This window comes from Monodon monoceros, unplaced genomic scaffold (genome assembly GCF_005190385.1).
Source record: "Monodon monoceros isolate NGI ecotype Baffin Bay Population unplaced genomic scaffold, NGI_Narwhal_1 Super_Scaffold_16, whole genome shotgun sequence".
In the NCBI taxonomy this organism is placed as follows: Eukaryota; Metazoa; Chordata; class Mammalia; order Artiodactyla; family Monodontidae; genus Monodon; species Monodon monoceros.
In genome coordinates this window covers 6,865,666-6,886,966 of record NW_021703772.1, presented here as the reverse complement: position 1 = coordinate 6,886,966, position 21,301 = coordinate 6,865,666, and the positions used below count along the sequence as shown (strand labels likewise).

At 42.7% G+C, this 21,301-nt stretch overlaps 1 protein-coding gene across 6 annotated transcripts in view; it reads left to right on the top strand.

Annotated features, from left to right (window-relative positions):
- Positions 1 to 21,301, top strand: part of DGKD (diacylglycerol kinase delta) — a 108,387-nt gene that overhangs the window by 21,596 nt on the left and 65,490 nt on the right. For all 6 annotated transcript variants that reach the window (XR_003793829.1, XR_003793828.1, XM_029224559.1 and 3 more), the window contains exons 2-3: positions 8,775 to 8,885; positions 10,415 to 10,495. Coding sequence is in view for 4 of the 6 variants with exons in the window: in XM_029224559.1 (XP_029080392.1) it covers positions 8,775 to 8,885; positions 10,415 to 10,495 (192 nt within the window). In the remaining 2 variants the exon portion in view is untranslated. The remainder of the gene's footprint in view (positions 1 to 8,774; positions 8,886 to 10,414; positions 10,496 to 21,301) is intronic.

Below are 21,301 nucleotides of genomic sequence, written 5' to 3'. Positions count from 1 at the left end.
TTTGTGATGTCGGGAAATCAGAGAGGCAGTGTGTATAGACATTCAGCTGTGTGCCAAGGAGGTGAGAGTTTCCAAACTGATGTCAGGGATCGTGCTGGTGGTGCATTTGGGATTATTTTTATTTCTTTTCTGCATTTTCTAACATGAGCATTATTATTTTATACTAAAGAAAACAAAAAAGCATAACATGTTACCCTTCAGTTGAAGATTCCTTACAGTAAGAGCGTCTGTCTTGCCACGGATGCTGCGTGTTAGTAGAAGATGGAGATGAGTCTGCCCTCAGTTGCTTCTCTGGAATGTCCTAAGACACAGCTGAACAGTTTGAACTGTTGGGTCAAACAGATTACATTTAAGGAGCCAGATTTGTGAAAACATAGGATTTAAATTTCATAGTATCCTAATAAATGTGTATATTATGTGGAACATTTTAGTTATGTTCCCATTTGTTTAAACTTTTAATTCCTGTGTTGAAAATAAATCTAAACTTATGTAAGCAGAGGGTTCAAGGTCTTGGTGTAAATAAGGTACAGTTTAGCTTGGTTGAGACAGTTTGATATATGAAGCACTCAGTTTCTTAGATTTGTTCATAATTATGTCAGCGTCCTTAAGCATCTAAATAAATGAAGTAGAAGTAGGCTGTAGAGAAACAAAACATAAAATAAAAGCAGATCTGGTCACAATGTATCGTTTGGAAAAGCAGGTTATTAAATAATCTGTACATTATATAACCCCACTTTTCTGTTTTATTTATATACTGAAAACACACTGGAAGGATATTATCTCAGGATGTTAGTGTCAGGTGTTAGCAGTGGCTGGACTCTTGCGTGTTCTCAAGTAAAGAAAAAGTAACCTCCAGGAAGCCCGTCAGCCCCGAGTTGGGCTGTTTAACGCTAGACTTTATTTCCACCTAATGTCTGAAAATGGGTGAGGGAACAGCGGGTTGAGCGTGTGCCCAGGGAAGAGGAATTTGAGTAATGATGGTTAAGGTACTGTCTTACATTTGTGTCTAAGCCCTTTGCAGTGTCTAAGCTGTTTTCTCAGGCATTTTCCACTCTGTATAGCACCTTCTGGCGGGGATTGAACGATCAGGAAACTGCGGTAAGGCAGTGGCTGGCTTTAGCCTAAGAGGTAGCAGCTTCAGGCCTTGCGTTCAAGCCTCTGTTGTGTTTTGTTCACATCTGAGTTTCCAGAGCACCCTGTCTGTACCCCTGTAATGGAAATGTCCAAACATACACAAAAGTAGGGAGAGGAGTTTAATTAATCACCAGTCCAAACAGTTGTCAGCCTTGCACCTTTTTTGTGTCATCTATCCCCAGCCCTGAGCCCTGCTTTTTTCTGAGTATTTAAAAAGCAAATTCTAAGGGTCCCTTTTACTTTGTAAAAGTATCCCTCTACCAGCATGCAGTTTCCTTAAGGGTCAAGGGTCCTGTCTTCTTCATCATCATATTCCTAGCAGTGCTTGCACTAAGTGTTCAGTAAATATTTGTTGGAACAAAGTGTGCATTTCATTCCACAGGTCCGTGGGGAGATTGATTTTACTGTCTAGGCTCACAGAGGCCGGGTGAGTCTTTGGTGCCTTAACTGAGCCTCCGCGTGTGTTCAGAGGCCAACCTTGTGGGTAGGGGAGATGGCTGTGCCTTGAGACATGCACGTCTGTCCATGTGCTCACCCTGGAAGAGTGGGTTCCTTTCACTCAATATGGAAGTGTGGAGAGAGTTGGAATCAGACACACCTGGGTTTGAAGCCCCATCTCTGACCCTTCTCTGCAGACATAGGTCCTCTCTGGACCTCAGTTTCTTTGTAAGTGAAAGGGTGTAGTAACTCTTCACAGGGTGGTGAAGACTGGATGAAATACTGATGAGAACTAAGTTCCTGGCACAGAGCAGGCACGGCACGGGTACCGACGCCGTCTCCTCCTTGCCTGTCTCTGTGAAGTGGGAATGTTGGCAGTGCCCCCCTTAGGAGGTGGTTGTACGGATGAAGTGGGGCTGGTCTTGGAAAGCCGTGGGCGTGGGCCAGTGTTAGTGCCCCTAGGTGCTGCTGCCCTGCAGGGGCTGCCCTCCTGTGCAAGTCCTTTTTAAGATGATGTACCTTCCTCCCCTGTCTGCTCTGCTCTGTCCTTCTCTTTCCCCATAGGTAACCATTTTTATTATTTTATTATTTTGGTTTATTCTTTCATTGTTTCTGTTTGAAAATTTAAAAATAATATATGCACATATTTGCTTTTAATTTTATTTCTGTCTATACACACACACACAAATATCCTTTTTACGCAAAAGGTAGCATACTCCTTACATGTTCTGAACCTTTCTTTTTTCACTTAATATAATCTGGAGATCATTCCATAGCTGTATAAAGATCTTCCTCATTCCTTTTACAATGGTGTAGTATTCTGTTTCCTGAATGTACCATAGTTTATTCAACCATTTGGATTATTTTCAGTCTTTTGCTATAATATTTTGTAGCAAATATCCTTGCACAAACCTCATTTTATATTTTTACTAGAGTGTCTGTGGGATAGTTTCCATGGAGTGGGCTTACTGGATCAGAGGGTAGATGCACGTCTGATTTGCTGGGTTTTGCCAGATTCTGGTCCTCAAGGTTTACCTCATCCTGCAGTCGGACCAGCCTGTTTCTTCACAGTCTTGCCCAGAGTGTGTTGGCTTTTTTTTTTGTTGTCAATCTGATAGTGAGAGTAGTAGTTTAGTTTAGTTTCAATTTGTTTTTCTCTCATTATGAGCTAGGTCGAGCATCTTTTCATGTATTTAAGGGCCATTTAAATTTATTTTTTGTGAAATGTACTATTTTAATTTTTTTGTGAAATGGCTGTTCATATTTTTTGCCCATTTTTCTATCAGGTTGTTAGTTCTCAATTTTTAAGAACCTTTTTATAGATTAGGGATATTAGCCCTTTATATTTTGCAGAAAGTTTCCTCAGAATTCTCAGTGCTGGGCACTGGGTAATTAAGATGAATAAGATCAATAAGACAGCCATAGCCCTTGGGCCTCTCTTGATCTGGCGAGGGACACAGCCTCATGACGGAGGGTCATAGACTTGCCATCAAATATTTTTGGCCTGACTAGGTTCTAGGTTTGAATTTCAGGTCTTCCATTTACTAGCTATGTGGCCTTGAGTGAGTTACTTAATTCTTCTGACTCTCAGTTTCCTAGTCTATAAAATGGGAATATTACTACGTGCCTCCAAAGTCGGCGTGAGGATTAAAAGGTGAAAATGGCTTGTATGTTATGTGGTAGATACGGTGGGCACCCACTTAGTAAGAGTTTAAAATAATCTGTTGGTCTTGGGTATGCTGTACATGCCTGTGTTTTGTGAGCAAATTATTTTCTGGTTGTTTCCTGTTTATTTATTACGGTATTCCTAAGCCTTAGAAGGAGGTTTGAAATAAGAGTAAGGAGGCCTGACATTTCTTTTGTGGTCTGTTGTTAGCTGTTTAACCTTGGACAAATTACTCAGTGACCAGTTTTCTTATTTGTCACTCAGAATATTAGTGTCTGTCTCATAGACCATAAGTGTTTGTTCTCTTAAGAAGGCAAATAGATATAAAAATGCTCATGAAAATTTCAAGTGATGTGCAAATTTAAAGTAACACTTTTTTTTTTTAAGTTTATTTTTGCTGCGTTGGGTCTTTGTTGCTGCATGCGGGCTTTCTCTAGTTCTGGCGAGCGGGGGGCTACTCTTCGTTGCGCTGCGCTGGCTTCACAACGTGGTGGCTTCTCTTGTTGCGGAGCACGGGTTCTAGGTTCGCGGGCTTCAGTAGTTGTGGCACACGGGCTTCAGTAGTTGCAGCATGTGGGCTCTAGAGTACAGGCTCAGTAGTTGTGGCGCACGGGCTTAGCTGCTCCGTAGCATGTGGGATCTTCCAGGACCAGGGCTTGAACCCGTGTCCCCTGCATTGGCAGGCGGGTTCTTAACCACTGCGCCACCAGGGAAGCCCCTCTCTTCTGTTTCTTTATAAGGTGTCTGATGGCCAGAGTTTCTCAGTGGGAATAAAGTTGGTTTCAGCAATCTTATAGTTTATGTTTAGTATTTTAAAAATCCTATTTAAGAAATTTTTTCCAGTTCTAAGGTCATAAAGAAATTATCCTATATTGTCTACTGAAGCTTTTAAAGTTTCTCCTTTTGCACTGAATCTGTAGGCCACCCGGAAGTGATTCCTGTGTGGTGTGTGAGGTACGGGACCAATTGCACCTTTCCCCTTAGATGATCTGATGTCTCAGCTCCACTGACTAGTCCCTCTCTCCCCAGCCTGCTGTCACACATCACGCTTTCAAACCTGTGAGCATCTGTTTCTGGGCTTGGATCCCCAAGTTCTACTTCTAGTACTTTGCTCTAAGGAGTAGCTCAGGACATGTGGGGATATTCCATTATGGCACTAATCTTTGAAGCATTGTTGATAATATTGAGCAGGAAGCGTTCTAAATGTTTCAGCGGTGGGAGTGTGTTGAATGATACACGCACATCACTACAGTGAAATACTCTGTAGCAGACAAAAATATATTTACTAATATGGAAGGCTGCTGACAACACATTAGGACAGAAGGAATAGGAAGTTCATGTACAGTATAATTCCAAGTTCATAAAAAGTTAAGAAACATGCAAATTAAAAAAACAACCTACCATCTTTGCTTCCTCCTCCCATCCGGGTCACATTCATTGCCCTTTGATCTGGCTTTGCCCTGGGTCAGGTCGAGAGTCTGCTCCGGCGGCGGGTCCTCAGTGACTCCTCACGGACCTCTCGTCTGGCTTCTCCTGGGCCCCACTGATGACCTCACCCGTGCACTCGACCTCAGCCCTTAGCAGATGTCATCCACGATGCCTTCTCGGTGCTTTCTCATCTGCTCCCCTGGTTTTGTGCCACTTCCTTCTTGTCTTCCGTTTTGGACTCCCGCCTCCTCTCTGCACCTGATGTTCGTGTCCTGGGGTTCCCATTTCCTTGAGCCTCTTCTCATTCCACTCCTTCCCCATAAGGGACTTCATTGAGGTGTCTCCCCCTTAAACTTTATCTTGTGCCGCAACCGCATTATCTGCTGCTGGCCCTCCACTCAGCTCCCCCAGGCGTCTCTGGCGTCGAGTCAGCACGTCTAAAACGAAGGCCACATCCTCCCCCAGGAGACCCCTCGGGATCATCCCCTTCACCCCGTCTATGGTTTGTCTTCTTTTAAACGCTCTCATGCCTGTGACTGTGCCTCATCCTCCCAGGTGCTCCTGTCGGTTGCCGTCTTATAAGAGTTTCTGGAGTGTTCTGCCTACCTCCTCATTTCATCCCCACTCCCTCTTCTCCACATTGTGGCCAAAATCATCTTTCTTTCTTTCTTTTTTTTTTTTTCAAAATCATCTTTCTTAAGTAAAATGTACATCCTGAGATACCGCCCCCTGATTTGGGGGCCCTGTGACTGGGAGGTCTGGCTGTCAGTGATCTGGGCCCTTTGCCCACCTTCCCAGCCCTCTTGGGCTCTGCCTGCAGCCTGTAGGAGGCTGTGGACCTCTCTGCCTGGCCTGCTCAGACCCCTGCTCATCTTCTAAGACCTGCTCTGGGAAGCCTTCCCTTGTGGGGGAATTGTTCCCTCCCTGATGTCCTGTGTCCTGTGTCCTCCTCTGGTCTGAGCTGTCCCTGGAGCCCTCTGAGCCACTGCTGCTGCCTGTCTGGGGAGGGCACAAAGGGAGGGTGAGAGCAGGAGCCTCCACTGCCTTTGCAGAGAGGGGTCATCCTCCCCCGTTACTGGTGAACAGGGCCCCACCAAGGCAGGCCTGACCTCGGCTTCTCTGCCCACTGGTTTGCAGGCTTTGGAAGGGCCTTTCCAGAGCTGCCTTACTCCGTTCTTTGCTCCTGAGCAGGATGACTAGGATGCGAGCTTCGCCTGTGGCAGGTGCCTGGGCCGCCTCACCTGTGGCTTGGGCGTGTCTCTGTCAGTCAGTGGGCGGCTTTGGCTCAGGCTGAATACCCTGCTGTCTTCCATCCCGCAGCCCAGCTTGGGATTTTCATCCTCTCCGTTTGGAGGGGGGCCACATGCTCCACTTCCCACTTACTTGCCGCTCGGATTCTCAGTGCCTGTGTGTGTTGCAAATCTGTCCTTTGTCCCTGATGGTAATGAAGGTGCCCCGGATGGCTTGAAGGACAGAGTTGGCCCTGTCGTTTGTGCAAAGAACTTGACAAAATGATTCTAAGAGCCTGGCTGACCAGCATAAGTGACCAGCCCCTCTTGGGTCTGGGTTTGGGCTTCTGGTTCTCTGCTCCGGTGGGCGTGAGGAGGAGCCCTGCCAGCTGAGCAGTTTCCTGTGGGTGCTGCTTACAGGCTGCCAAATGCAAAGCACAGCAGATTAGTCAGGGGTGTTCTTTTCTTGACCACTTTTAGTGCATTGCTTTTGACTGAGTGTTAAAAATATTCTGCAGCATATCTATAGTCTTCCACTAGCAGTGAATAGGAGAAGAAATGCAGTTTCTGAGAAAGCTTCAAAGAAATACTGGTCTTTATCTTTTCCCCAGCCTTTTCCGCTGAAACCCACCAGAGTCTTTTTCTGAGCACTGTTGTTCTATAAATAGAACAACAGCTCTCCTTGGGTAGCCCAAGATCGCAGCTCTCATCCGCTCTCTGAAAGATTTGTGTGTGTGTGTGTGTGTGTGTGTGTGTGTGTGAGAGAGTGGATTTTGGTTTAATTCTGCTTTTCTTTTATGTGTGACATGTGTAGCGGGAGATGCAAGAAAAATACTCTAGCATTTATCCTTTAAAGATAACTTCTTATAACTTTTCTGGGTCTGGGCTTGTTGGTTTTGGTGCCTTTTTTTTTTCTTTTTTTCTTTAATTTGCATTTGGGAAAGAGGTGGAAGTGATGACTTCTTCTGCAGAGGTAAGGAAGACGTTTGGGGGTGAGGAGAGGTGACTTGGTCTGTGAGCGGGTCCTGCGGGGTCCAGAGGAAAGGCTCTCCTGGAGAGTTGAGCAGGCGTCTTGTGTCTGCTCCGCTGGGCAGTCAGCTGTCCTGTCTTTGAAGAGCACATTGAAATAGCATCACCATGTGCACTTGGGTCTGAAAAGAATCTTAGGAAACAACCTAGCAGTCCTTCTGTATTGCAGGAGCTCCTGGGACCAGAGGTTGGGACTTTCTCTCTGCCTTGGATCGGCACATATCTCTTACCTTGATCTTGGGTGATGTGTTCCTCTCTCCTTAATTACCTGGAAGAACAGTGGGTGGCCTCCTCAGAAGTAAAGGTGAAGGTGCATGCCACAGAATGAGTAGGGCGGTTCCTCACTAGTTCCGCCCCCCCCCCCCAGATTTGATTCTCTAGGGAATTGGAAATGGTTGCTCTTTGTGCTGCTGGGCCAGCCCTGACTGCGCAAATTCCATCAGACCCAGCATGGGGTCGCAAGCTGGCGTGTGCAGCCCACTGTGCCCAGGAAGCTCCAAGAGGACGTTGTGTGGTGGGGATAAGGGGAGGAGCAGTGCTGCCGGCCTTCCAGGACATCTGGAGCGTGGGCTGTCACGGGGGGGTCCTGGTGCACAGCCAGATGCTGGTGGTGTGTGTAGGGGGTTGTCTTCAGCATTCTTCTACGGGGGGTATCAGTGCATCGCAGGTTCCACTCCCTCCCCGTTAGGAGCAGGATGATGGAGGGACCAGGCAGCACAGACATCTGCTCTTGCCTCTGACACATTGGGGTGACGTAGGGTTTCTGTGTCTTGTTTCATCGTATGTCGTCTTAAGTGGCCACAGACGCCCAAGTGCTTTGTACACATACTTAAAAAGTTACCTAAAGTGCAGAGCTGTAGGGGATTGGGTAATTAAACAAAAGCTTCTCTGGACCCATGTTCTTGTCCTTGAACAGAATCTTATACATTGTGCCTCCATCGCATGGTGGGCCTCCGTGTAGAATGGACATTTGTTGAGGTGTGTGCAGATGCTGGAAGCCAGGCACTTGTTTCAGGGCACCTTGTTTATTAGTTTTGACTGTGTTAGTGGCTCTGCGTAGTTCAACACATCTAACGATCAGGTAGGTCCTTGAACTTTTAACTTGTAAGTGGTGTGTAGGGCTCCCTCCTCCCGTTTGGTAAGTGCCCGGGAAGTAGCTTCAGGAGAAGCCATGCCCCATTCTTGGCTTTAATTGAGCTGAGCTGAGTGGACTGCTGTTCACCTCGTGATTGTCTTTGAACTCCTGCTTGCTGGTGGGTTGGTCAGATTTTGGGGGTGGAGGAGTTTTAGTGACTTTGGCAGTGGCTCTTCTCTGTGTTACAGTGTGGGTAGATGCACATGCCCAGCCTGTGAACAGGGGTGAGGGCCCAAGGGGGCAGGCCTGGAACTGCACTGAACCCCATAGCAACCTACATCGACAGTTTTGGCAACAGGATCCTGAGAAATGGCAGGAGGCCAGAGAACACGGAGACGGGGCCAAGAATAGCTGAAAAATACCAAATGCTGAAGTTGGAGAGAGCACTGGCCCGGGGCCACTAACGGTGGTCCTGCGCCCCACTTCTGCTAACCCCCCCCCCCCGCCCCGGGGGCATATGCAGGGCACACCTTGGGCCTCTGACCCACCCCTATGCCCCTCCCCCCGCCACTCTGGCACTCCATCGCCCCCTGGAGAATTGTGTCACCCTCCCCTGGCTGTATGCTCAGCCTGTCCATAGGTCAGGGTTTGGGGAGAGTGTGAAATAGCTCTGTTAGGCCATCGGTCCATTAGAGACACAAATGCACTGGAGTCAGTGGACAAGCGCATGGCACCGCGAAAACACACGCTCATGAATCCGTTTCTGTGCTTTCAGACCGTCATCAAAGAGGGGATGCTGACCAAACAGAACAATTCATTCCAACGATCAAAAAGGAGATACTTTAAGCTTCGAGGGCGAACGCTGTACTATGCAAAAACTGCCAAGGTGAGATGCAGAGGAGGAAACTTAACGAGAGAAAACTATCTGAGGAGCTGCAGGGAGAGACTGGGTTCTGCGTCCTCATCTTGGGAAAAACCTTTGATTCTAGATCTGTTATTTTGAGCAAGTTTTGTAATACTCTAGGGTGCTGGGTTTTATCTGTCTCAAGCATGTTTTATTTCTTATGAACATTGATTTTTTAATTAATTTTCTTTTTCTTTAATGTCATGTGTAACCAATGGGGAAAGGAGAAAAGGTCACAGAAGTAACCACATTACCATTAGATATCTTTTTTTTCAGAAAAATCGGGGGTAACTGGCTTAAAAATCTCTTATTACAGCCTAAGTATCTTTTTCTTAAAAACACTTTAGTAAGGTGTAATTGGCCTGCAAAAAGCTGTACAGATACTTACTGTATACAACTTGATGAGTTTGGAGTTGAGTGTATGTACCTGTGAATCTAACTAAAAGTATTTTTAAAGTGTGTTGGGCTTTTTGGTGTGTGAATAGAAATTGCCTCTGGCTTTCTAGCCATGATCCTTCTTCCCATGTGCCATCTGTGTAAGATTTAAAGCTAGAATCACCAGGCAGATGCCAGTGACAGAGGAGGAGCCACTGAGAGTCCCTGAGTCACTGCCCAGTTTAGACGATTGTGGTGTCACACACTTCAAACACTAGCGTGTCTGCAAACCTAGTTTTTGGTGTTCTGAATACCAGTCTTTTTGTATCAGTATTGCAGTCAATACTAATATTTCGGCATTAAAAATAATCTGGAATCTGAATAATTTACATTTTGAGATGTATCCCTAGTGAGTTAGTGCATTAAAATTTGAAATTAAACAGAGTAACTTGTTTAGATAGGGTTCTGACCACATCCTTCATTAAAAAAAGACAAACCCTTACAGTTATTTTAGTTGGAGGGGTGGGGGAGTTACTTAAAAGACTGAGTCTCTTTTCTAGCTTATTAGCGTTTCCTCCAGGGGTTTCTGATGGAGTCCTCCTTCTAGAGGGGATGGAAAGGTAAACAGTAGGTGAGGGCTATGAACGGGGGGATTTGGGAGAGAGAGGAGAGGAAAATGGGGAGGAGGGCGTCTCAGACCTGGTTCCCAGCCTTCTTCTGGAGCCTGTCTCTCTCTCCAGGCCTAGATTCGCTTTGCTCTGCTCCCTTGTTTTCTTTCATGGCTGGGTCCCTTCTATTTAGGTCAGTCTCTCTTCCCCTAGAATTGTTTATTTTAGCCGGGACCTCTCCCCGCAAATGTGCGAGGTGGAGAAACTAAAGTCGGAAGGACAGAGGACCTTCAGTCGGGAACCTGCCCTCTCAGGTGGACTCGTGTGAGGACGTATTTTTGGTTCCATTAATGCAATCACTGGGGAACTCCCTGGACTAAAAAAAAAGTCTTGAGCTATACCTGTGAGCTTGGTGCTTTGTCAGAAGCAGGTAGGGTGAACTCACTCAGCGTTCATTTAGTTCTCAAGTGCTTGCCTGGGGTCGAGGCACCTTAGCCCCCACTGACTGCAGTCCCTGTGTCTTTCCAGTCAATCATATTTGATGAGGTGGACCTGACAGATGCCAGCGTGGCTGAATCCAGCACTAAAAATGTCAACAACAGCTTTACGGTAAGTCTTTGGATGCACACCTTTCTTGATTCTTCACCACATTTGGTTTTCCTGTTTAATTTTAACAAATGTGTGTGAGCAGTTCAGATTTTTCATCCTTTGCTCTCTGATTGGAACAATTCCTGGTAAATTTTGAATTTAAGGTTCAAAATAATACTATGGTTGGAGAATAACTGAGAATTTTGCACATTAAGCACAAAAGAACAAGAGGGACCAAAGGAATTTTTAAAACATGTTGTAGTTTACATTTACAGTTTTGCACAGAGGTTTGTTTTTCATGATTGTTATACAAAATTTGGAAAATACAGAAGATGTTGAAGCTATTAAAAAACAGCCATCAGGGGACTTCCCTGGTGGTGCAGTGGTTGGGAATCTGCCTGCCAATGCAGGGGACACGGGTTTGATCCCTGGTCCAGGAGGATCGCACATGCCGCGGAGCAACTAAGCCCGTGCAACACAACTACTGAGCCTGCGCTCTAGAGCCCGCGAGCCACAACTGCTGAGGCCTGCGTGCTTAGAGCCCATGCTCTGCAACAAGAGAAGCCACCACAGTGAGAAGCCCGCGCACCGCAACGAAGAGTAGCCCCCGCTCACCGCAACTAGAGAAATCCTGCGCAGCAACGAAGACGCGACGCTGCCAAAACTAAATAAATTAAATAAATAAATAAATTTATATTTTAAAAAAGCAGCCATCATTCAGCCACCTCAAAACATAGAATGTTGATATTTTTCTTTTTAAAACTCCTCCCCCCACCACATTTATAGAAATTGTGTTGTACTTTCTGCAAAAGTTCTAAATGCGTAAAATCGTGTGACCTCAGTACCCAGAGGTAGCCAGCTGCTCACTTTAGAGTGATTATCTTTATGTCTAAATATCTATGTCTTTACCCACATATAACATGAGATCGTAGTGATCCTTTTGTTTTACACGTTTGGTTTTATTTTTTTCTCTTGACAGTTTATGGTGGACATTTCCCCATGTTGATTGATCTAAGTGTTCATCACATTTTTTAATATCTGTACATCATTTCTTGTATGACTTTACAGTTTTGGCTTTGGGGGCTGACTTTAGAACCTGATGTGTAAGGTATGACTCTAATAGCAGGAATGGAATATTTTAAAATATTTTTCATTGTGTTATTAAGTGAGCTTATCTAGAAATACAGTATGTTCCCTACCTTTTTTCAATTCTTTTATAACTCAGTCAAGGTGGGTAATTTTCTTCATTTTTTTTTTTTTTTTTTTTTTTGGGTTCGGGGGCCTCTCACTGTTTTGGCCTCTCCCGTTGTGGAGCATAGGCTCCGGACGCGCAGGCTCAGCGGCCATGGCTCACGGGCCTAGCCGCTCTACGGCACGTGGGATCCTCCCGGACCGGGGCACGAACCCGTGTCCCCTGCATCGGCAGGCGGACTCTCAACCACTGTGCCACCAGGGAAAGCCCTCTTCATGTTTAGGATCTAAACATTTTGGGTTAGTATTAGTTTTAGCTACTTTCAGGTTTTTTTTAACTTGTTTATTTATGGATCGATTATGTTGCTGCTCCAAATGGGATTTTCCTTCCTTCATTTAAACTTCTACTTATTTTGTTTTGGTGTAATTAACTGCTCTTGGTTTTACTTTGTGGCTTATCGAATTAGTCAGACTCCCCTGACGGCCTCTTTTATTTTATTCCTCGTTTTATTTGGACTATTTTTACTTTTTGTACATTAGTTTTATCATTTACTTACTGGCTGGGGAGACAACTATGGAAGTGGATTATTCTTTGATTTATGGCTTCTAGAGTGTTTAATAGGAGTAGGTGTTGAATTTCACTGGAGTGTCTTGAACATTAATTTAGATGATCAGTTTGGTTTTAGGTATTTGTACATTTCATAATAATAAATTGTTCCTGGTAATGTTGAATGTTATACCCTAATTTTGGATTTAGAATTTTCTGAAAGCATGTGTGTGCTTTTCTTTGGGTAGGAGGTAGCCTTTGTTGTGTTTCGATTTCGGAGTTAAACTAGCTCCATAAAATCCATTTAGTAACTGTCCATGATTTTTTGTGCTCTGGAACATTTTTATAGCTCTAGAGTTGAAAGTTTGAGAGAATTTACTTTTCAGGGAGGTAATAAGGCTCTGAATAAACCTAAAAGGTTTATTTCAATTTAAAAAAAATATTTATTTATTTATGGCTGCGTCTGGTCTTAGTTGTGGTACGTGGGATCTTTTGTTTTGGAGCGCGGGCTCTTCCTTGCGGCACGCAGGCATCCTCTCTAGATGTGGCGTGTGGGCTTAGTTGCCCCGCAGCATGTGGGATCTTACTTCCCTGACCAGGGATCGAACCCACACCCCCTGCATTGGAAGGCAGATTCTTAACCACTGGACCACCAGGGCAGTCCCTAAAAGGTTTGTTTTTGCTTTTTGATCATAGGAACTTTTTTACTTCTTGAGTCCATTTTTGTATTTACTTTCCCATTTATTCCACACCGTCAAATTTAGTAACATTTATTGTTTGCACTTTATTTTTATTTATTTATTTTTGGCCATGCTGTGTGGCATGCGGGATCCTAGTTCCCCGACCAGGGATCGAACCCACGCCCCCTGCATTGGAAGCACGCAGTCTTAACCACTGGACCACCGGGGAAGTCCTGCACTTTAAACATAAATGTCTCTGGTTAGATCCCCTTTCACATACCTAATTTTTACTTGTTTAGCTTTTGTTTTTCTTGTCATATTTCTCTCTTTTTAAAAATTTTATTGAAGTATAGTTGATTTACAATGTTGTGTTAATTTCTTCTGTATAGCAAAGTGATTATTATACATATATATATTCTTTTTTCATATTCTTTTACATTGTGGTTTATCACAGGATATTGAATATAGTTCCCTGTTCCTATACAATAGGGCCTTGTTGTTTATTCATTCTATGTATAATAGTTTGCATCTGCTAATCCCAAACTCCCAACCCTAACCTCCATCCCTCCCCTACCTACTCTCCCCTTGGCAACCACAAGTCTGTTCCGTATCTGAGTCTGTTTCTGTTTCATAGATATGTTCGTTTGTGTCGTGTTTTAGGTTCCACATATAAGTGATGTCGTCTTGTATTTGTCTTTCTCTTTCTGACTTAGTACGATAATCTCTTGGTCCGTCCATGTTGCCGCAAATGGCATTATTTCATTCTTTTTTATGGCTGGTTAATATTCCATTGTATATACATATCACATCTTCTTTATCCATTCATCTGTTGATGGACATTTAGGTTGTTTCCATGTCTTGGCTATTGTAAACATTGCTGCTGTGAACACAGGGGTGCATGTACCTTTCAAATTATAGTTTTACCGGGGTTGATGGATTATATGGCAACTCTATTTTTAGTTTTTTGAGGAACCTCTATACTGTTTTCCATAGTGGCTGCACCAATTTATATTCCCACCAACAGTGTAGGAGGGTTCCCTTTTCTTCACACCCTCTCCAGCATTTGTTATTTGTAGACTTTTTAATGATGGCCATTCTGAGCGGTGTGTGGTGGTACCTCATTGTGGTTTTGATTTGCATTTCTCTAGTAATTAGTGATGTTGAGCATCTTTTCATGTGCCTATTGGCCACCTGTATGTCTTCTTTGGAGAAATGTCTGTTTAGGTCTTCTGCCCATTTTTCGATTGGGTTGCTTGTTTTTTTGTTATTGAGTTGTATGAGCTGTTTGTATATTTTGGAAATTAAGCATATTTTCTTCCAGTCAGTAGGTTATCTTCTCATTTTGCTTATGGTTTCCCTTGCTGTGAAAAAGCTTATAAGTTTGATTACGTCCCATTTGTTTATTTTTGCTTTTATTTCTATTGCCTTGGGAGACTGCCTTGTCATATTTCTTAAACTCTATCATTTTTGTCTTTTAAGAGATCCAGTTCTTAGATTATGGAACAATTCCATTTTTCTATTACCTAATTCACTGTATGCATTTGTATTTATTGTCTTCTGTCTGCTTTTCATAACTTTTTAAAACAACTTATTGATTAGTTCATTTTTATTTTCATATATATAAATAATCAAAAGACATTAGGGACTCAGAATTTAACTGAGTGCGTTTCTGTTCACATTCCAACATTCCAAAAGTTGTTTTTTCTCGCAGTAGAAAAATGTTAGTCAAGATAAATTACATTTCTGATAAAGTTATTGAAGAAAATTTTAAAGCGTATAAATAAAATAGGAAATTTAAAACCATCCACATTGCTACTACCCAAAGATACCTAATAATATATATTGATTTATGTCGTTCCCACCAAATGTGTTTTATAAAGTATAGTTTTTAACCTTTCTTCAGTTAACAATGAGCTTTTTTTCTTATAATATCCTTCAAAATCTTGTTTATTCGTGTTGCGTAGTATTCCATTATATAAATGTATACGTTTAACCAGTCCCTATATTCCATTTTTTTGTATAAAATAACACTGTGCTGTACACTTGCACACAGATACTTTTGTATATTTCTGATTATTTCCATAGCCTAAGTTCTTAGAAATGGAATCCCTTTTGAGGTAGAAAGTGTGAACTTTTAAAAGGCTTTTGAAAAATAAATGAGGTACTGATACGTGTTACAACTTGGATGGGCCTTGAAAACATGCTGAATGAAAGCCAGACACAAAAGACCACGTATTTTATGATCGCATTTATATGAAATGCACAATAGTCAAATCTGTAGAGACAGTAGATTAGTGGTTGCCAGAGGCTGTGGGAAGGAGGAGTGCTAATGGGTACCGGATTTTAGTTGGGGGTTTGTGGCAGAATGTTCTAACATGAGATAGTGGTGATGGTTGCACAACTTTATGAATATGCTAAAAACCACTGAATTGTATACTGTAAAAGGATGAATTGTATGGGGATTATGTCTCCATAAAAAGTAGTATGCCACTGTGCTTTGATACTACATGACTTATTATGGAGCTTTGTCAGTCTGATTTGAGAATGAACCCTGATTTATATACTGTCTCTATGGGAAAATGTGTGCCAAATAGTTGACTTCCAGATGTCGAGCCAGTTCCTGTGGGGCGGTCATGGATGGTTTCCCAGCTCTTGGGGCAGAGGCACTGATTCTTTCACATTTATTTTAGATTTTGTTAGTGCTGTAAAAACTGCTTTTTCATCTGAGGATGTGCTGAAAGGACAAGAGAAAGATTAATAATGAGGTTCCCCAGAAATATCCCAAGATAAGGAGACCATTTCTGAGCAATTCGTGATGGCGTCTGGAATTTGGGGATACATGGGGAGTGTTTGGAGCCAGTTGACCGGTGCCCACTTCCCTGAGGCATGCTTCCACAGAGGGTCGGTAGGTTTTGGACTCTCCCATTTCTAACGCCCTGCAGTATTTACTGTCTGAACTCTGAACCTGTCACTTCCCATACAGCAAGCTGCAGGAATCTGCATGCAGGTCCTAGGAGGCAGGGCCTGGCCTTGGACTTTGCCAGTGCCTGGCCCATGTGTCCAGGGAAGTGAGTGCAGAATGAATGAATGCATTTGCCCAGAAGCTACTACATTTCCTGGGATATCTCATTTGGTTTTCCAGCTATTCCGGTAGTAATTTCCAAATTCCACAACTTCTATTAAAATTGCATGCCTGATACAAAGAACAAGGCAGTGAAAGTTGCTGTTATCATGAATCAGCCAACAGATGGGAACCTTTTGTAACTGGAAAAGAATGAGTAAATTTGCTCCACATTAGAAAAGACTCCATTTTAATTTCTCCCTAAAATGGCCAAAGAACTGTATCATAAAGAAATAAGGATCTGAGGGACAAGAGACTTCCAAGGGAGATGGGAGGAAATATTTGGGGGAGAGGAGAGATTTTTATACAGGTTTGATGGAAGAAATGGTACGAAGGAGGCTTATGTAACTGGAGAGGGGTCTGCTTGTTTTCTGTTCTTTAAGAACAAAGTGAAGGTGGGATGCAGCTAAAGACACAGATGTGCCTTTAGATGAGGTGGAGCTTTGGCCGTGGGAACTTTCAGAAGCTGGGGAGTAGAGCAGACAGTGTTCTCTGCATTCTTACCTTCACGTGGGGTCACCCCTTACAAGGCCAAAGAGCATAACAGCAGCATGAAGAGGAAAAGGGGATTTGCCAGCTTCGTGTCCCAGCCTCTGAAATAACATGAAATAGGTTTTTGATAATTAAACATGTTTATATTAATCTATGAAAACTAAAAGGCTTTTGGTATATTATTGCCAAATTGCCTTTAGAACTTGTATGAGTAGGACTTGATGAAGTGGTTTTTTTCTATCCTTTTACAAATACCATGTGTTAAAATTTTAGAACATCTTTGCCACTTTGATAAAAATGGTAATTTGTTTTATTTCGTTGATTATCAAAGTGATGTCAAACATTTCTCACAGTCTGTTGGCCATTTGTATTAATTTCTTTATGAATTGATTTTCATGTGCTTTTGCATAGTCAGCTCTGTATTTTGGGGGTTCAAAATTACTCCTTTCTCTTATTCTATTTATCTGCGTAAGTTTGCCCCCAAACCTCGTAAGACATTATTGCTTGTTTCAGTGATCCTTTTTTTTTGTTGTTTTTTTTAAAAACTAGATTTCATACACTAATAATAGGCCAAAATTGTCAGGTTAAAATACTTCTCATTTTCCCCATATATTTCTTTTCATGGGATAATTTAAAAATTATTTTCAGCCTTATCAAAAAATTTACAGATTTGTTCTGAACGTATATTTTAACTACCATGACTCTTCAAAGGAGTTTGTCAAAGCAAAGCAGCATTTCTGCTTTACTGAAAGTTTGTATATTCTAAATAATTAAAAAAATCGAAATATGACTTCCAAACTGAAAAGTGCACAGATATATGTACAGAGCTTGATGTGTAACCGTCACCCAGATCAAGCTGTGGAACATGTCTAGGCCCTGGGAAGCTCCCCTTGCGGTATTGCCCAGTTGTTCCCCCTCTCTGACCCCTGGCCACGTGTAACCACCACCCTAACTTCTAATACTGTAGATTCTTGTTGGCTGTTTTAGATATTTGATGTAAATGAGCTCATATTCTTCTGTGTATATTCTTTTGTGTCTGTTTTCTGATCTGTGTGTTTCCTAATTTCATGGCATTTGGGTGATTTTTCTAGTCTTTTTTCTTTTTTTGCTGCATTGGGTCTTCGTTGCACGTGGGCTTTTCTCTAGTTGTGGCGAGCAGGGACTACTCTTTGTTGCAGTGTGTGGGCTTCTCACAGCGGTGGCTTCTCTTGTTGCGGAGCACAGGCTCTAGGCACGCGGGCTTCAGTAGTCGTGGCACGTGGGCTCAGTAGTTGTGGCATGCGGGCTCAGTAGTTGTGGCTCACGGGCTCTAGAGTGCAGGCTCAGTAGTTGTGGCACACGGGCTTACTTGTTCCGCGGCACGTGGGAACTTCCTGGACCAGGGCTCGAACCCGCGTCCCCTGCATTGGCAGGCGGATTCTTAACCATTGTGCCGCCAGGGAAGTCCGATTTTTCTAGTCTTTACTGTGATCAGAGAACATACTCGGAATGATTTCAGTCCTTTAAAGTTGTTGAGACTTTATGACCCAGTAAGTGGTCACTTTTCATAAATGTTCCATGTGCATTTGAAGAGAACTTGGATGCATTAGTTCTTGTAAGTTGATTAGGACAAAAGTTTAATCATTTTTCTCAAATCTTTTATAACTTCTGACTAGCTTTTCTGTTTGTCCTATTAGTTATTGAGTGAGATTTATTAAAGTCTCCTACTGTGATTGTGGACTTACCTGTTTTTTGTTTTCATTCTGTTAATTTTTGCTTTATATATTTGAAGAATTATTATTAAATGCATACAGATTTAGAATTATTTTATATTCTTACTAGATTGACCCTTTTATTATGAAATAACCTTTTATTTCTCTTAATGTTTTTTGCCTTAAAGTTTACTTTGATGTTACTCTAGCTACAGTAGCTTTATTTTGGTTAGTAATTGTATTGTAAGTAGTGGTATATAATTTTCCATCCTTTTACCTTAAACCTTTTTGTTTATATTTAAGATGTGTCTCTTGTAAGCAGCATAAAGTTGTGTGGTTTTTTTAAACTGTCTATTGGACTGTTTAATTGGATGGTGCCTTTAACTAGATTATGTTTAATCTATACTTAGTTTTAGATTCTCTTGTATTTGGGTACAAATCCAATACATTATTACTTGTTTTCTCTTAGTCTCACATTTTATATTTTTTCACATCTTTCTTTCTAAAATAGATGAATTATTTCATTTTCTCCTCTCTTTTAGCTTGTTTCATATACATTATTTTAGTGGATATTTTATAGATTGCAAAATATATCCTTGACTTATTAACTTCTACTACAGATTAGTGCTTCCCAGACAATGCACGGATCTTAGAGCATTTAAACTCTCTGTGCTCTTCATTGCTATTGAAATTATAATTGAAATTTCAATTAATTTCTGGTACTTAAGAAGGAAACCTCTCAGGACTTCCCTGGTGGCGCAGTGGTTAAGAATCCGCCTGCCAATGCAGGGGACACGGGTTCATTCAGTCCCTGGTCTGGGAAGATCCCACATGCCGTGGAGCAACTAAGTCTGTGTGCCACAGCTACTGAGCCTGCACTCTAGAGTCCGCGAGCCACAACTACTGAGCCTGTGTGCCACAACTACTGAAGCCCGTGCTCCGCAACAAGAGGAGCCACTGCAATGAGAAGCCCGCGCCCCACAACGAAGAGTAGAGCCTGCTCACTGCAACTAGAGAAAGCCCGCGCGTAGCAACGAAGACCCAACACAGCCAAAAATAAATAAATTAAATAAATAAATTAAAAAAAAAAAAAAGGAAACCTCTCTATAGTCACCTCTTGCCTTTGTGCTGGTTTGTTATTTACTTTAATTTTACATATATTTGAAACCTCGTAAGACATTATTATACTGTTGACAGTCATTTAGATTTCTAGTGAATATTTGCCTTTTCTGTTGCCCTTCATTTCTTTCTGTATTTCTGTGATCTATGGGGTAATATTCTTTCTGTGAAAAATTCTCTTTAATTTCTTTAGTGTTGGTTTCTACTTTTGTTTTATTTTTATTTATTTATTTTTTGCGGTACACAGGCCTCTCGCTGTTGTGGCCTCTCCTGTTGCGGAGCACAGGCTCCGGACGCGCAGGCTCAGTGGCCATGGCTCACGGGCCCAGCCGCTCCGTGGCATGTGGGATCTTTCCGGACCGGGGCACGAACCCGTGTCTCCTGCATCGGCAGGCGGACTCTCAACCACTGCACCACCAGGGAAGCCCTCTACTTTTGTTTTATTTCATCTTTTTGAAAGTTATTCTTGCTTGTTATACAGTTCTAGCATGGCAGTCATTTTCTTTCAGCAATCTAAAAATGTCATTCCATTGTATTGTAGCTTCCATTATTTTTGTTAAAAGTAACTTGTCAGTCCTATTGTTGTTCCTTGGATGATAATATACCTTGCCCCCCCCCCCCCCCCGTCTGACTACTTTTAAGATTTTTCTTTTCCTTTGGCATTGTGCTGTTTTACTGTGATTTTTCCAGTCATGGTTCTTTGTGTTTATCTTGCTTAGTGTTCCTAACACTTCAGAAATCTGCAGGTATATGTCCCTTCTGTTGTCAGTTTGGGGAAAGTCTTGGTTATTATCTCTTCAAGTATTGCTTCTACCAATTAATTTACTTTGTTTTTATCTTGGCTTATTCTCGTTTGATAGAGAAAATATTTTTTAAATGCTTTCTGTTTATCATTGTCATTTTCCTGCCTCAGGGAAAGATTGTCCTTTGAGCACGTGCATTTCCTCTTGGGTATCCAAATGTCTTCACTGACTTTGGACATCCCCACTCCCTGATCTAGTCATCTTTGAGCTTTCTTTAGTGATTTTAGTTGTATTCAAGTCCTATGATGGCTTCTTTTATAACCTTCCCACAGCAGCCTAGAGCTATAGAGCTAGCTATAGCCTAGAGCTATAGCCTAGAGCTATAGCTATTCTTTTATAATCTTCCCACAGCAGCCCAGGAATTGTAGGGCCATTAGAGTTGAGTGCTTTCGTTTACTTATTTCTTCAAGTCAGTGTTCCATCATTTTAAACCTGTGTTCTATTTTGATAAATATTTGATGAAATGTCATCACACTCCTTTAAAGTTATTTGAAGTTTCAGAATGCAGCAAAAACAAATGAAAGCAGTGGGGCACAGCAGAGCTCTGTTCTCACACTCCCCTGCCGAGGCTGCTCCGAGTCCATGCAGTTTTGTTTACTTTGTTAAATGCTGTAACATGCTGCGTGAGAGCAAGGATTTTTGTCTGTTTTGTTCACTGCTTTCCCCAAGTGCCAGCACACAGTAGGTGCTCATAATTATATGTTGAAGAGTGACTTGATCACTAGTTCCAGGATGATTTTGGCCCTGTTCCTCTCACTGATTTCACTCAGTAGAGCACTTTCAGTGGACAGGTACTGGATAGCAGTAAAAGAGCTCCCTTCATGTAGTGAACAGTCCTGTGTGAGTGGCAGGTACTGAGCATTTAGGAGCAGCAGGCCAAGAAGGAAATAGCTTGGCTGTAGCGGTGAGCGGGTGTCAGGGCAGGCCTTCCCGTGGCTGCGACGCGGCCGGGAGAGACGTGCAGAGACCTGAGGCTGAGGGGTGCCGTGGCCAGCAATGCCAGGTGTCTGGGGTTGAAGTGGTTCCTGTCAGAGGGAGTGGAGCATGTGTGAGGGTGGCGAGATGGGCAGAGGGCAGAGGGGAAGTGCTTTCCAGGCTGTGGGGAGTTTGGGCCTTTTTGCCATATGTATTGGGAAGATTTTTAAAGCCTGTGGGTTTTTATTATGGCAGCTGCTGGAGAATA